General features: G+C 43.8%; 1 protein-coding gene across 1 annotated transcript; it reads right to left on the bottom strand.

Moving 5' to 3' along the window:
- Positions 1–13,373, bottom strand: CKAP2L (cytoskeleton associated protein 2 like). The gene is made up of 10 exons (XM_075275803.1): positions 13,343–13,373; positions 12,295–12,364; positions 10,983–11,043; positions 9,166–9,929; positions 8,779–9,066; positions 4,089–4,296; positions 3,294–3,449; positions 1,759–1,822; positions 1,516–1,687; positions 1–271 (listed from the first exon to the last, which is right to left on the bottom strand). The coding sequence occupies exons 1-10, from the start codon at positions 13,371–13,373 to the stop codon at positions 1–3; spliced, it is 2,085 nt and encodes a 694-aa protein (XP_075131904.1).
- Positions 13,374–14,967: the final 1,594 nt, after the last annotated feature.

The following is a 14,967-nucleotide window of genomic DNA, read 5'->3' as shown; positions in this document are numbered from 1 at the left end:
TCAGGCTGGGCCTTCCTGTTCACCCTCTGGGGGATCTTTCTCCATCAAGCTGATGACATTGTGGTCAGCCTCTTCTGGCAGTGCCTCGTTCCTCATGTACAAGAAGGCATCTGTATCAGCCTGGTCCAGGAGCTCGTCCAAGGAGGACACGACAGTGTCATGCTCCTGGACCACCTCTGGGTACTGAGCTGCTGAATGGTGGATCCGCACCGACCTCCTCACTGGAGTGAGACGCTTCCATTCCTGGCCACTTCCAGGCACCTTCTTCTTGCTGTTTGTTAATACGTGACAGTGTGAAAATGTGACATATGCAAAACAGAATTCAGAAGGATATCTTCAAAGACATATATTCTTATATACAGCGACTACGAGCCCGACAACCCCAGATAGTACATGTAACAGAACTATTGTCACCACATGGGAGGAGGTCGTCTCATAGGGCAGATTCCTGGTTAGTCGTCTGCTGAAGAACATAGGTTTTACTGAAAATGGGGAGTGATAACAAACAACCCCAGCTATGCAGCATGAACATAATCTTCTAATCTTCACCTATGTTTCTATGTGTGTTTCGATTATGGATATATGCAATGATCTTATACAGCAACATGAAACGAAGAGAGATATGGAATATACAGTAGCTGTATATGACCATAGATCTATATGGACCTCATGTGAGAGATTTGCCAATCACACCAGAATACCACCAGGCAGTGTTCACATACGTCTGTTATAAGGGTTGCACCAGATTGATAAAAGTTGACTGCGGCATTTATTGATCTGGCTTGTTGACACGTTCAGCAATGTGACTAATCTGAGGCTATGAAGCACTGGAACTAGTCATGTCCGAATCACACATATGATAAATGTGAACCCAGCCTTACCTTTCAGTCTACTTTTAGAAGGATAGGTAGGCGTCATGGATGGGGTGCAAAATATATAAATTAAAGAATAAATGATAAAAACCAAAAACATTGCACTCACTTGTTCCTAGTTCTCTGCCACCAATGCACATTCCCCAGCACAGTGGGATCCCCTGAGGTCCACATGACTACAGAGTCACTGGTAAGGGACCGCTGATGTATCTGAGAGATGTCACCGGTTCCTCTCCGGCAACGACTGAGGGCAATGATTGGTCTTAGTGGTCATGTGACCCTTGGGGGTTTTCACAACAAGGCCGTGGGATGAAACAGAACAATGGAGCAGTGGGGACAGGGAAATATGTTTTTATTTATTTTATATCCCACAGGATACTCCAATTTCTGAACAAAACCTTTGAATGGAACCTGTCACATGAGAAATAGAGTCCAGTCTGCAAGCAGCATGTTATAGAGCAGGAGGAGCGGAGCAGATTGATATATAGGTTTGTGGGAAAGGATTCAGTATAATCTGTCATTTATCCATAGAAATCTCTGCTCTTTCTATCTTGATTAGTCAAGGGGGCGGTCCTATCAGTTACTGCCTATGTACAACCTTCTGTACCCTTTTTTGGTCATCATTTTGATAAATGGACATTACCTGGATAGAGATGTAATCTGGAGCTTGACGGCAGAGCCCTGGTCACATAGGCCTGTACCAGTACAGGGCGTCTTCACCTCTTCTGTACGGTTTGTAAATGGAGTCACTGGGACGTCCTCATGACTATCATTCTCCTTCAACTCCTCGGCTGGCAATGGCCCAAAGGTGACCACTAGGAAAGATAACTCATGAGTACTATGTGGCCTCATCCTCATCGTAATAACATGGAGGAATATAACTCACCTTTCGTCTTCTTGTTCATGTTCTTCATAATGTCAAACACGATATCTCTCAGCTCATCGATTGGCTGTGAAATAGAAAATAGGTTAATACATGAGTACACTTATTACTCAAGATCTTCTGCTTGTGTAGCACCATGGGGGGGCAAATAGATCAATGTCCCAGTAAAGACAGACATACACCTTAGGTCAGGGGTCAGCAACCTTCAGCACTCCAGCTGTTGAGAAACTACAACTCCCAGCATGCTTTATGCACTTCTAAGAGCAGCAAAACAAGTATGCATGCGGGGAGTTGCAGTTTCACAACAGATAGTGACAAAAGTTGCTGACCCCTGACCTTAGATATTCGTTTGTCCTAAATTCCTTCTGTCCAATGATATATATGCAGTGCCAGCCATCATGTGTTCTTGATGAGGAGAGAGGAGTAAGGACAAGGATTAGGCAGAGTGAAATCCAACATGACTGATCGCGCCCCCCCCTCCCTCCGTCATACCTAAATTTACTATTCTACTAGCTAACATTGCTTCTATTTTAGTAGGCAGGAAATTTTTATTAAAAAGAGTCATAACCACGATTACTTCTATAAAAACAAGTGGCAGAGGAAATTGTGGGCAGAGAAGCTTCGTATGTCACCCTATGGTTTGAGAAAGTCCAAGTCTTCAGTGTGATATCATTAATCTTCCAATAGCTAAAGGATTGTTATTAAAAGAACACAACACTCTTGTCTGTGGGCGGTGTCTGGTTTTGCAGCTCAGCCATATCCAGTACACAGGGCTAACCTGCAATACTAGATGCAGTCAATGGATAAGGGTGGTGCTGTTCCCAGAAAAAATTTTTTAAAAAAAATCCTGAACATCTAATGAGAATGCCTGAATCTGAAAAAAAAATTCTTTAACCCATTCTGAAAGCCATCACTTTTTACATTTTTTTTTTTTTAAATTAAAGGAGTTATCCAGGAATTACAGATTTCTGTTAGGAGTCCAGAACTGCTCACGAATGGTGAAGGCTAGAGAAAAAATTCCAACTGTGTCAGATTCAATGGAGCAGCCCTATGACATGATACAAAGAGCTGAAGTTGGTTGAGGTGGTTAAAAAAAATCTTCATTAGGGAAAATAAGTACTGAATATTACAATCTAAGGGCTCGTTCACATCTGTGCCCGGGTCTCCGTTCTGCAGGTTTCCGTTTCGTGCAGGAAACTGGGCAGGAGACGGAAACCTGCCGGCATGTTTCAAACCCATTCATATGAATGGGTTTGAAAAGTGTCCAGCTGCGAGCGCCAGTGAGTGTTTTGTGTTCTCCGCGGCGAAACTGTTTTTTTTGTAACCACAGAGTCGGACATGCAGGACTTTGTGTCCGGTTTAAAAAAAAAACGGTTTAGTTATGGAGAGCATATAACGCTCACCGGCGCTCACGGCTGGACACTGTCTGACAGGTTTCCGTCTTCGGCCAGCAGAAGACGGAAACCTGATACGGAGACCCGAACGCTGGTGTGAGCCCAGCATAAGACTGTGTAACTTCTTATACCAGCAACACTTACCGTCGCCCCAAATTGGACTCCTTGTTTGTAGAGATCGACAACATCATAGACACCTTCCCTTTCTAGAAGTCTCGCTTTACACACCCAGTACTTGGCAAACTTCTTGCCTTCAGGGACATTGTCTAGTGCAGCGTGAATATCCTCTCCTGGAATTCCCTTCAAGACAAGTAAGCATCAATTAATATATGTAATAATACGTGTACTACAGACTCACAGAAAGTCCAGAGTGTGGAAATATTAAAGAGGGTTTCCCCTCACGAAAATTGTAGCTAAATGAGGATATAAAAAGTAAAGATACAAAACTCACCTTGCTGGTCCCCCCACCTATCCAGTCGACACTAGAGATGAGCGAGTACTGTTCGGATCAGCCGATCCGAACAGCACGCTCGCATAGAAATGAATGGACGTAGCCGGCACGCGGGGGGTTAAGCGGCCGGCCGCCGTCGAAGCGGAAGTACCAGGTGCATCCATTCATTTCTATGGTGCGTGCTGTTCGGATCGGCTGATCCGAACAGTACTCGCTCATCTCTAGTCGACACCTATCAAGTCCCTAATTCCTGTTTAGACAACACGGGAAATGCCCGCTCAGCTAATCTCTGGTTGATGTGGGTGACTGGCTGAGCAAACATTCCCAGTGTGACAAGTCGGGATTGGGAGGTGGTGACTAGTTGTCAGGTCATGGGCGCACATTAGAAAGTGCAGAATTTCTTCCAAGAAATACAGAATGCCGGTCATATAAGACTGTAATGTCAGGCCCTGCACTAGGTATGACTGAGGTTTGTGAACATCCTTTACCTTCTCGATGAGTTCTAGACACTCGCTAAGTGTCTGGTTGATTTTCTTTGACAGACACAGCAGCTCCTCCTCTTCCTCGATGCCCTCCCACAATGAACGGTTACAAGGATTTTGCTTTTTGGCTGTGGGTGGCCTCTTTGGTGGCAGCATCATGGGCGGCCTCTTGTAAGTTTTACCTTTAGAGTTTAGCCACTCTTGTAACTTCTTCCTTATAAAGGGAAAGCACAAGTGTTACGATGCAGCTCTACTTTGGGATTTTAGCGTGGCCATAACAGACAATGCTACAGAACTGCAGCATTAAGACAGAACACATTGTTTTACCTGCGTAACCCAGATACATACTAACTAATACAGGCTGGGAACCAATACAAGTTTACCCAAAACTGACTGTGCACACTGCACCTGAGCCTTTCACTGACATTATACAGTGGGGCAATTTTATACCATTTACCACTTATGAAGGGGTTATGACCTGTACGGGATAAGCTTACTTACTAATATACATGCAGCTCACCCATCATCCCCATTCTTTGCACAGCACAGCTAGTGAGGCCAAAAGTCTCTCCTGCTGACACTCAAACTCTAAGGGGTAGTTCACACGGGGCAAGTTGTCAGAGGATTTTGACACAGAATCTGCCTCAAAATCCACTGCTCACATTGACTTCAATGGGAGCCACTCGCTTCTTTTTTATGCAAGCTTTTAGCGGAAAAAAGAAGCGAGCTGCCCTATCTTGACGCAGATTCCGTGGCTGAATCAGCCTGGACGTGAGGCTCCGGTCCATTCATTTGGGCCTAATCCATGTCAGCAGCCGCGGCGGAATATGTACACGGAGCCCCGTGTGTACTAGCCCTTAGTCATATGACTGAATATGCTCTACTCTGTAGACCTGCAGCAGGTGTAAAGCAGAGTCAGTGACATCACAGACTACTGGAGTGGCAGCAGGAGACACAGCAAGCACAGATGACCGCCACTCAGTTGCGTCTGCAAAAGTAATCATCGGGCCTGCGGGGGACATGCCTATATATTAGTAATAGAGCTTAGCCAATGCAGGGAATCCACTGATGAGCTTTATTTTCCTTCTGTATCCCCTTTAGGGCTAGTTCACACGGGGATCCGCGTGAACACATTCCGTCGCGGCTTTCCTCTCTGGATTAGGTCCAAGTGAATGGGGCTACTCCAGAAGGTGCTGCCGCGAGGCGGATGCCACAGCTCAATTAGCCACGGAATCTGCCTAAAGAAAGGTCAGGCTTCTTTTTTGCGCGAGTGGGAACACACTGCTTGCGAAAAAAAGAACGCTGGCAGTCTACATAGACCTCTATTGTGAGGGCGCGGATTTTGAGTTGGATTCGGTGTCAAAATCCGCCCCCTCTTGCCCTGTGTGAATGAGCCCTTAAGGTTGCCCACAGAGTCTCAATGTAAAATAACATATAATGATAGTAAATGGTTTTTCCAGTTTTTCTTCCATCGGATGAACACAGCTCTATGAATAGGTTTGACATATGCTTGGGGAGCTTTAATGGGCAGATGCCAAATCTTAGCCTCTTACTTCCATCTTACTTATACAACTTGTGATCTGTGCCACTAGGACTCTTATTGACAACAAAAAGTGGCACAGATCAATCCTACGTAACTTCATTCTTCTAAGGTTTTATTCACACAACACAATCCCTTCTGGAAAAGATGGACCAAACTGAACTCAGCAGGAAAGGCTAAATCATAGAGTTACAATGCAGGGCGGTCCTGAAAGACTGAAGTGCTCCTGTACAGAACACACAGCTGCCTCAGCGACTGCAGCGATCCCACCATTCAGTAGCTCCCTGAACCTAAACTCATTATGGTGCAGCGACATCACAGCAAGGTGAATACGCTCTAATACTTCTAATACTGTCCCCTAATAATCACAGCTATGAAATCGGAGCCTGAACCAATTTTGGGTGTAGTCAGAAAAAAAAAAGGTACTGGTTTTAGCTTCAAAATAAAATTATTTACTTTTTTATTATACGATTATATTATTATTTAATGTATTAGATGTATATATAGATATATATTTTTATGTAGATTGTGAGCCCCATATAGGGATCACAATGTACTTTTTTTTTTCCTATCAGTATGTCTTTGTAGAATGGGAGGAAATCCACGCAAACACGGGGAGAACATACAAGCTCCTGGCAGGATTCGAACCCAGGACTCCTCAGCTGCAATGCTAACCAGTGAGCCACCATGTTGCCCCTGTATTAGATGTATAGTTTGTTCCTTTTATAGCACATCAATCACTAGCTTTCTATTGCATTAGACGATCTTCTTTATGACGTCTGACTGACCATGGCCACTACTATTTATGAAAGAGTCAAAGCAGGAGTCAGAAACCGCTGAGTTGGCCTACCGACTCCCTTGCACTACTAACAAATGTCCACTAGACACCCATATTCTACTAGATTCTGTGGATAGGTCATCAGTGTGCAAAATGGGCCAGAAACCCCTCTAAAGAGGACCTTTCATGTCTTTGTAGATTGGTCATATTATGTACTGCTCAAAAGCTGTATTCTGCTTTGTCACTATGTGCCACAATCCTGGAGATGTTGGTGCCATTAGTCTCTGTACTGATATCCCTCCACTGTCAGAAGGGTCAACCGGTACATGTACAAGGCTATGGAAGAATACTGTACTGTGATGACGCTAGGCTGTAATGCCTGCCCTTCTGACAGTGGAGAGATGTTGGTGCTAAACCTAGCAGCATTGATATCTCTGGCAAAGCTTTCTAGCGGTATCTACAGTCCTATGAAAAAGTTTGGGCACCCCTATTAATCTTAATCATTTTTTGTTCTAAATATTTTGGTGTTTGCAACAGCCATTTCAGTTTGATATATCTAATAACTGATGGACACAGTAATATTTCAGGATTGAAATGAGGTTTATTGTACTAACAGAAAATGTGCAATATGCATTAAACCAAAATTTGACCGGTGCAAAAGTATGGGCACCCTTATCATTTTATTGATTTGAATTCCCCTAACTACTTTTTACTGACTTACTGAAGCACAAAATTGGTTTTGTAACCTCAGTGAGCTTTGAACTTCATAGCCAGATGTATCCAATCATAAGAAAAGGTATTTAAGGTGGCCAATTGCAAGTTGATCTCCTATTTGAATCTCCTCTGAAGAGTGGCATCATGGGCTACTCAAAACAACTCTCAAATGATCTGAAAACAAAGATTGTTCAACATAGTTGTTCAGGGGATACAAAAAGTTGTCTCAGAGATTTAACCTGTCAGTTTCCACTGTGAGGAACATAGTAAGGAAATGGAAGACCACAGGGACAGTTCTTGTTAAGCCCAGAAGTGGCAGGCCAAGAAAAATATCAGAAAGGCAGAGAAGAAGAATGGTGAGAACAGTCAAGGGCAATCCACAGACCACCTCCAAAGAGCTGCAGCATCATCTTGCTGCAGATGGTGTCACTGTGCATCGGTCAACTATACAGCGCACTTTGCACAAATAGAAGCTGTATGGGAGAGTGATGAGAAAGAAGCCGTTTCTGCACGTACGCCACAAATAGAGTTGCCTGAGGTATGAAAAAGCACATTTGGACAAGGCAGCTTCATTTTGGAAACAAAAATTGAGTTGTTTGGTTATAAAAAAAAGGCGTTATGCATGGCGTCCAAAAAGAAACAGCATTCCAAGAAAAACACATGCTACCCACTGTAAAATTTGGTGGAGGTTCCATCATGCTTTGGGGCTGTGTGGCCAATGCCGGCATCGGGAATCTTGTTAAAGTTGAGAGTCGCATGGATTCCACTCAGTATCAGCAGATTCTTGAGAATAATGTTCAAGAATCAGTGACGAAGTTGAAGTTACGCCGGGGATGGATATTTCAGCAAGACAATGATCCAAAACACCGCTCCAAATCCTCAGGCATTCATGCAGAGGAACAATTACAATGTTCTGGAATGGCCATCCCAGTCCCCAGACCTGAATATCATTGAACATCTGTGGGATGATTAGAAGCGGGCTGTCCATGCTCGGCGACCATCAAACTTAACTGAACTTGAATTGTTTGTCCAAAATACCTTTATCCAGGATCCAGGAACTGATTAAAAGCTACAGGAAGCGACTAGAGGCTGTTATCTTTGCAAAAGGAGGATGTACTAAATATTAATGTCACTTTTCTGTTGAGGTGCCCATACTTTTGCACCGGTCAAATTTTGGTTTAATGCATATTGCGCATTTTCTGTTAGTACAATAAACCTCATTTCAATCCTGAAATATTACTGTGTCCATCAGTTATTAGATATATCAAACTGAAATGGCTGTTGCAAATACCAAAATATTTAGAACTAAAAATGATTAAGATTAATAGGGGTGCCCAAACTTTTCATAGGACTGTATCTATCTATCTATCTATCTATCTATCATCTATCTATCTATCTCCTATCTATCTCTCTCTCTCACAGGTCACTACAGGGATCTCTCTACACATTCAGGACAGTAATAAGGGGCACCCTCTATGTTTAGAGGAAGAAAGGTCTTTTATACAAACAAGGGATCATTTAGACCTGCCGACTGTCAGTGGCTCTCCTTTATGGTTCATGGAGACCAATCCCAAATGTGGGACCTCCATCTGTATATTATTACTTTAAGTATAATACCATGCCTGGTCTACATGTAGTAGAACAATACAAACACTTCCACATACTTGCGGTCTTCTGCAGTCATCCTGGGAGTCTGTGGTCTGCTAGTGGCATCAGTGGCTGGTTTTGTGATGGTTTCTTTAGTCCCACCAGTCATACCTGGTCGTTTGGCCTCTGTAACTCTGTTCTTTGTATTGTTGTCATCCTTGAGTCTATCTGCTACTTTGTTGCATCCAGTGGACGCTGTGCTTCTTCGAGGAGCGGTTTGCTTATTCAGAGAGTGAATATTCTGACCGGTGGACATTGTGGACAGACTGTATGGTCTTTTCTGTGGAGCAGGAACAGGACCAGTGCTCCTTTTCTTCTGGACCGCATTGGAAGAGGAAGTCACTCGTGCAGACGTCCTGTGTTTAGTGGTTTTTTGAGAATGGCTTCCCAGCTGGTTCGCAGACACAGGACCCATGCTAATTTTCTTATGAACCATATTGGTGGAGGAGGACACCAGTGCAGCTGAGCTATGCCTTGCAGGACAAGTCATTTTTTGAGACTGACCCTCCGATAGCTCCTTTTGCACATTTAGTGACTGTCTGGAGCCATCAGTCCTTGAAGACTTGATCAGGAAACTTCTTTCATTTGCAGTTTTAGCTCCTGAGCTCAGTCTAGACACTATGCGGATGTGTCCACCACTGGCCGTGGGCATAGGATGACCAGCTGGAGGCTGATCCCTATAGTCATGATGGGAACTTTTTGATTTGGTAGACTGTGTTACGATTTTAGTTACAGGCTTTTTGTGCTCTCTGCTAGTTGCCATACCTGTAAGCGGTCCTGGAGCTTGCTGGCCTTTAGTGGTAGAGGACGTAGGGTCCACAACACGAATTTCAGGTTTCTCTCCATGTTGTTTTTTGGTCAGAACAACAGTTAATGTGATGTCCGACTCCTCGCGTCTTTCCTGCTTTTTAGCATGACAACTGATAACAGAAGGGGGATGTAATGTCCTTCCTGCAAGGTCAGGTCTCACTTTTGGTTGACTGCATTTCAGTGGCAAAGGGTTTCTGGATCCATTTTTATTCCCAGGTCTGTTGACTGGGACAGTCTTCTGTGTGGGTATCTTTCCTAAACTTGATTTCCATGGTCCCGTGTTTGAAGTTTTGATCTTATTGGATTCCGATGCAAAATGTGATCCTTTATTAGGAGCGTTTTTCTTTGTCTCGAAGATCTAGAAAATACCCACAATATACAAAAATTATTGGGATACAATGACATTGTAAACAGCAATGTGAGCAGTGCTCGATTAGATTTCCCCAAAATAAGGCTTAAAGAGGACCTTTTGTGTCCTTGGAGATGGGCGATATTATATACTGGTAGAAAGATGACAGTGCTGATGGGTAGTATGCGCTCAGGTTTCGGAGAGATCCTTAGTTTCAGCACTGATATCTCTCCACTGTCAGCTCAGCATCATCTCCCCTGATTGTACTCTTCCACAGTCTTGTACTGTCAGGCAGGGGATGGGGGGCGGCGGTCATTCCTCACACCCCAGAGATGATGCTAGACTGTAAGGCCCGCTCTACTGACAGTGGAGGGATATCAGTGCCAAAACGAATGGCACCGATACCTCCAGCACCCGAGCTGATACCAACAAAGTCAGTATTCTAGTGGTATATAATACTGACCATATTTCAATGCTCCTATGTGTAGATATTGCTATTACATACTTGTTATGGAGCCCCCTGATGTTCTTAGTAGTCCAGTGGTGGTGAGAAAAAGCCCCTTCTAATTCATCAAGCTTAATTGGCTGGCCTGCATAACAGCAGGAATTGGCGGTGTATAATAAGTGGTGGAACTGAGATGCTGAGCATGTGTGACCACCAGGACTGGACACATTAGGTGGATTCAAAACAAAACTAAGGGGCTGCAAGTAAGTAACAGACAGATTTATACAAGGAAGAATTTTTAAATATATGTTTGTCCTGGAGTCCAGATTATCATGATCAGGGCCATGGAAAGTTGTTGGTGTATCCACATTTCATTTCCATAGTCAACAGGTGGCCCAACAGGGTATTGCAGCCTCCTTCCATTTGTGCAGTTTTCCCCAGTAAACTTCTCCTTTCACTGTAACATTATAATATCTTACATATATCATCATTACATTTACATGGAGAAAATTTCATTGCAGTCCTGTGCGGTATTTTTTTTGGGGGGGGGTCAGTAAGTGTGCTTCTCAACAAACACTCAGCAAAAAAATGGAACCAGAGTATCACAGATCACTTACCGGTTTAGAAGACACTTGTGGCTTTTTATTCTGTACATTGGTGCGATCTTTTAGATATGGTCTGCGCAAACACAAAGAAATGAACAAGTGAAAATTCAGAGAACAGCCATCTTATGCAGGGCTTTCAATACAGTCTTTAATTATTTATATTCATTTTAAGGTGGGATTGTTCTTAAAGGGGTTGTCCCATCACAAGGATCCTATCTATACTGCTTGTTAATGTGAATGTAAGACTTTTCCTAAATACACTGCTTCAGCAAAACTGCTTTGTTTGTCCACTATATCACTTTATTAATTTCATTGTTGACACAGCCCTTGACTTATCTGGTCAAAAGTCAAGTGATGTATCTGCTGCTCTGAGGGAGGAGGGGCTAAGTGCACGGGAGCGAGCCTGGAGGGGGGGGGGTGTAGTTTACACCTTGGGGGGAAGGGGCCGCCAATACAGACCCGTCATCCGCTGTAATAGAAAGGCGAATGCCGAGAAGGGTTAGACGCCGGCACAGGTGCCTGCGACATCGCTATGTTCCTGCCCTGCATGAAGCCAGCAGCGGTAGGAGCGATGCTGCTATTCCGGAGGGGGGGGTGGGGGTGGCGGTGGAGGAGCGGAATAGCAGCTATTGGATTATGTGGTAAGCTGTCATTATGGTGCAACGTCACCGATAGTGGGAGACATTAGAATCTAAAGGGACCAGTGACAAGGCGTTTGTGTAGAGGTTACAGCTGAGACCTGTGATTCATTGTAGTGGTGACCTGCCCTCAGGGGGCGTTATCACATTGGGTGTTTTATTTAAGCACAGTGCTGCATGCAGGCCTACTTTCGTAGAAGTCGATTGACCCCTTGCTTTCAGTTAGGCAGCATGGACATTAACAGATATTGGAAATTAGTTATACTCTAGCCATAGGACAGACGATATATTGCTGATCGTGAAGGTTCAGCTGCTGAGATCCCCATGGATCTCTCTCACTGAGAATGTAGCAGTGGATCCATTCCTATCAATGGCAGCGCTTGAGATAGCCAAGTGCTGTACTTCAGCTATTTCCAGCATGCCCCATGAAATAAATGAAGCAGGGCATGTCTGTGTCCACTGCTACATTCTCAGTTGGAGAGAATAACCCCTTGTTCTCATCATTGGTGGGGGTCCCAGTGATCGGACCTCCACTGATAAGCAAATTATCCTCTGTTCACAAATGGGGGATTAATAATTTTGAGGCACATCCTCTTCAAAGACATCAGTGGCCTATTTCCAAATTCCAGAATGGCACACTGTGTTGATGACCCATTTCATGCCCGCAATAAGAAATGGGCACTTACTTGCAGTCGGTTTGAGGTTTCAGCTTTCCTTTTGCTGACAAATATTCAAGAAGCTTCAACCGGCGCTCTTCTGCAAACAAGAAGGAACAGATGGCATATAATATTATGTGTATCCTTTTACAAACAAAAATAGCTTTAGATTTGCCCTAAGGAAAGGATCGCAACATTATCACTATATAAGGCCTAGATTTCAGACGCCGACTGTGCATGTCTGTTGACCATTTTCCTGTGGATGAACGGGAGAGGCCAAAGGAAAATGGCCGCCGGACATGCGTGGTTGGTGCTTTTGGACCAAAACGCAATGGAAGCGCGAGAGAAGAAGACAGAGGCGGCGCTGGAGAGTTTTCAAACAGCACTGGAGACGCCCCCAGTGCTGTGAGAAAACTCATTTACATAAGGAAGAAAGATGATATTTCTCAGGAACGGCGGCGCGGATCAGGATAAACAAAGGTAGGAGAAGAATAGCCTTTCTTAAAGCGGTATTCCCATCTACATACTTATTTTTAAATTTGTAGATAATTAAAAGTTAAACATTTTTGCAAATATAAGTAATTCAATATTTTGCAGAGTTTTAAAGATTTTCTCTAGATATCTTGTGGTCACAGTCTGTTGTATTGATCGGTTGCCAGTGGATATGACCATGAATGCAGGACCTTTCTAAGGTAAGAAAATCAGCCATGATGTCCTTATTGTGGCCGGGATATCTTCTGATACATGTAGTGTCCATGTCTGATAACCCGGCTACAATAAGAAAATCATAGCTGGGTTCCTGACAAGTCCCAGACCATAGAAAGTGTCTGCATTAGTGGTCGTATTATAACATTAATGACATGTATAAATGATGTGTGTATATATGGTGAACATACTATATATTGCCATGTACAGTCTGTGTATGTATACTGAGAGTGTTTATGGGTGGTGTGTGCACATTATATTTGCATCTGCCACTGATTAGAATGACCTGCCAGTCAGCCGTCTCAGTAAGCAGTGGGTGCTGCAGGACATATAGCCATATACATGTATACATAGGACACGTCACAGCGCTCACCTTCTGCCCGCTGCCTCTTCTTGCTCTCCATTATATTTATTACGCCGCTCTCACCACTCAGCTCACTTTTTTTACAGCCGCCGTAATTCAAACGAAGCAACCAATGAGGTTCTGAGCTCTAGACACAAACGACCAATCACCTTCTCGGAGGCACTTTTTTTTTTTTTTTTGAATAAAACTTTATTTAGAACAACAACAGGCGCAGCTGCGGTCTTGGTTGCGTGGAAGTGATAACATAGATTGGACGGCGGCCGGATAGGGCGTGCAGCTTATTGGAGCGCTGGGATGTATACTCACTCCTGATTGGACAGAAGTTTTTTTTATTTATATAGGCGTGGTTTGGGCAATTGTCTCGCGCCTTTTGATAGCTTTGAATAATGAAGGTAGATGTAATCCAGGTGGAAGAGTAGAAATACCGCCCTCCGCCGGCAGAGTAGGGAACTGCATCCTGCACTATTCACCTGGATGGAGCCGCGCTGCAGTACTCTGCACAGCCAGTGACCTGAGCGGCGCTGCAAAAGGGCTAATGTCAGAGGACATGAAAGGACGGCTTTAAATGATGGAGCAATTTATTGGAGCTCAGATCACATAGTGGCCCACACAGGGCTCCAATAAACCCTTCCATCATTTAAAGATGGCTGCTTTTTTTCTTTATCAGTCTTAGGCCCAATACACACAACTGTACTTTAGATCTGCAAGTATGGATACATTCGTTATTGCCCCATAGTGAAGAGCAAAAATATGGAGCCGGTCCTGTACCTGTTTGTATTTGTGGCTCGGCCCAATCAAATCAATGTATGGGTCACGGATAATATACAGATAGCAATACCGGAAAAATATTGGTGAATGTGCCATTTCTGCTTTTCACTAGCCACGCAATTATCATTTCAATAGACGTCAATAGAAAATGAAACAAAATGCTACGTTCCAACAGCAAAAATGTTTCCCATCCTGACTACTGGTCCACTTGGATAGGTCTAGCTGTATTCTGTGTCTGACCTTATATCTAGTAGGTGCATAGTTTATATACTGAGTTATACACATATTGGAACCAAAGTATATCCCATAAATGCCCAACTAGTAGTCTACATGTGTCTAGCAGTGGTGTAACTAAAGTCTTGGGGTCCCTGGTGCAATCTTATATCCAGGCCCCCTACCTCATCCCTACAGCGAATTCTTGATAGTGATGGTTACGGATGCTAAGGAGTTTAATCCACTTTAGTGTGGTTCGAGTAATCTGTGGGTTTCCTTGGTTTATTGGCCAGATGGAAGCTGCAATCTCAATACTGGTGTCAGTGCTTATGGGCCCCCTAAGGCTCCTGGGCCTCAGTGTAACTGCACCCCGTCAAGTTACGCCTCTGGTGTCCAGAGTATGGCCCAAGTACACTGACTGGCTCTAGGGTTGTGTGTTACTGACCCTGTTATTAGGGCACTGAATGGATCTGTCTGATATATACTATATCTGACTACTTCTGTATAGGGGATAATTTTTTTTTTTTTATTTTTTTTTTAAATGTAGATTGTGAGCCCCATATAGAGCTCACAATGTACATTTTTCCCTATCAGTATGTCTTTTTTTTTTTTTGGAATATGGGATGGAAATCCATGCAAACACGGGGAGAACA

This window comes from Leptodactylus fuscus, chromosome 5 (assembly GCF_031893055.1).
Source record: "Leptodactylus fuscus isolate aLepFus1 chromosome 5, aLepFus1.hap2, whole genome shotgun sequence".
Classification (NCBI taxonomy): domain Eukaryota; kingdom Metazoa; phylum Chordata; class Amphibia; order Anura; family Leptodactylidae; genus Leptodactylus; species Leptodactylus fuscus.
This window is presented reverse-complemented; position numbering and strand designations above follow the sequence as displayed.

Excerpts from the sequence above, each read along its gene's own strand:
- CKAP2L (XM_075275803.1), bottom strand. The coding sequence starts at position 13,373 with ATGGAGAGCAAGAAGAGGCAGCGGGCAGAAG. Across the intron at positions 11,044-12,294 it reads AAACCTCAAACCGACTGCAA|ACCATATCTAAAAGATCGCA; the intron begins GTAAGTGCCCAT and ends GTGTTTGCGCAG. Across the intron at positions 4,297-8,778 it reads ATGACTGCAGAAGACCGCAA|GAAGAAGTTACAAGAGTGGC; the intron begins GTATGTGGAAGT and ends TCCCTTTATAAG.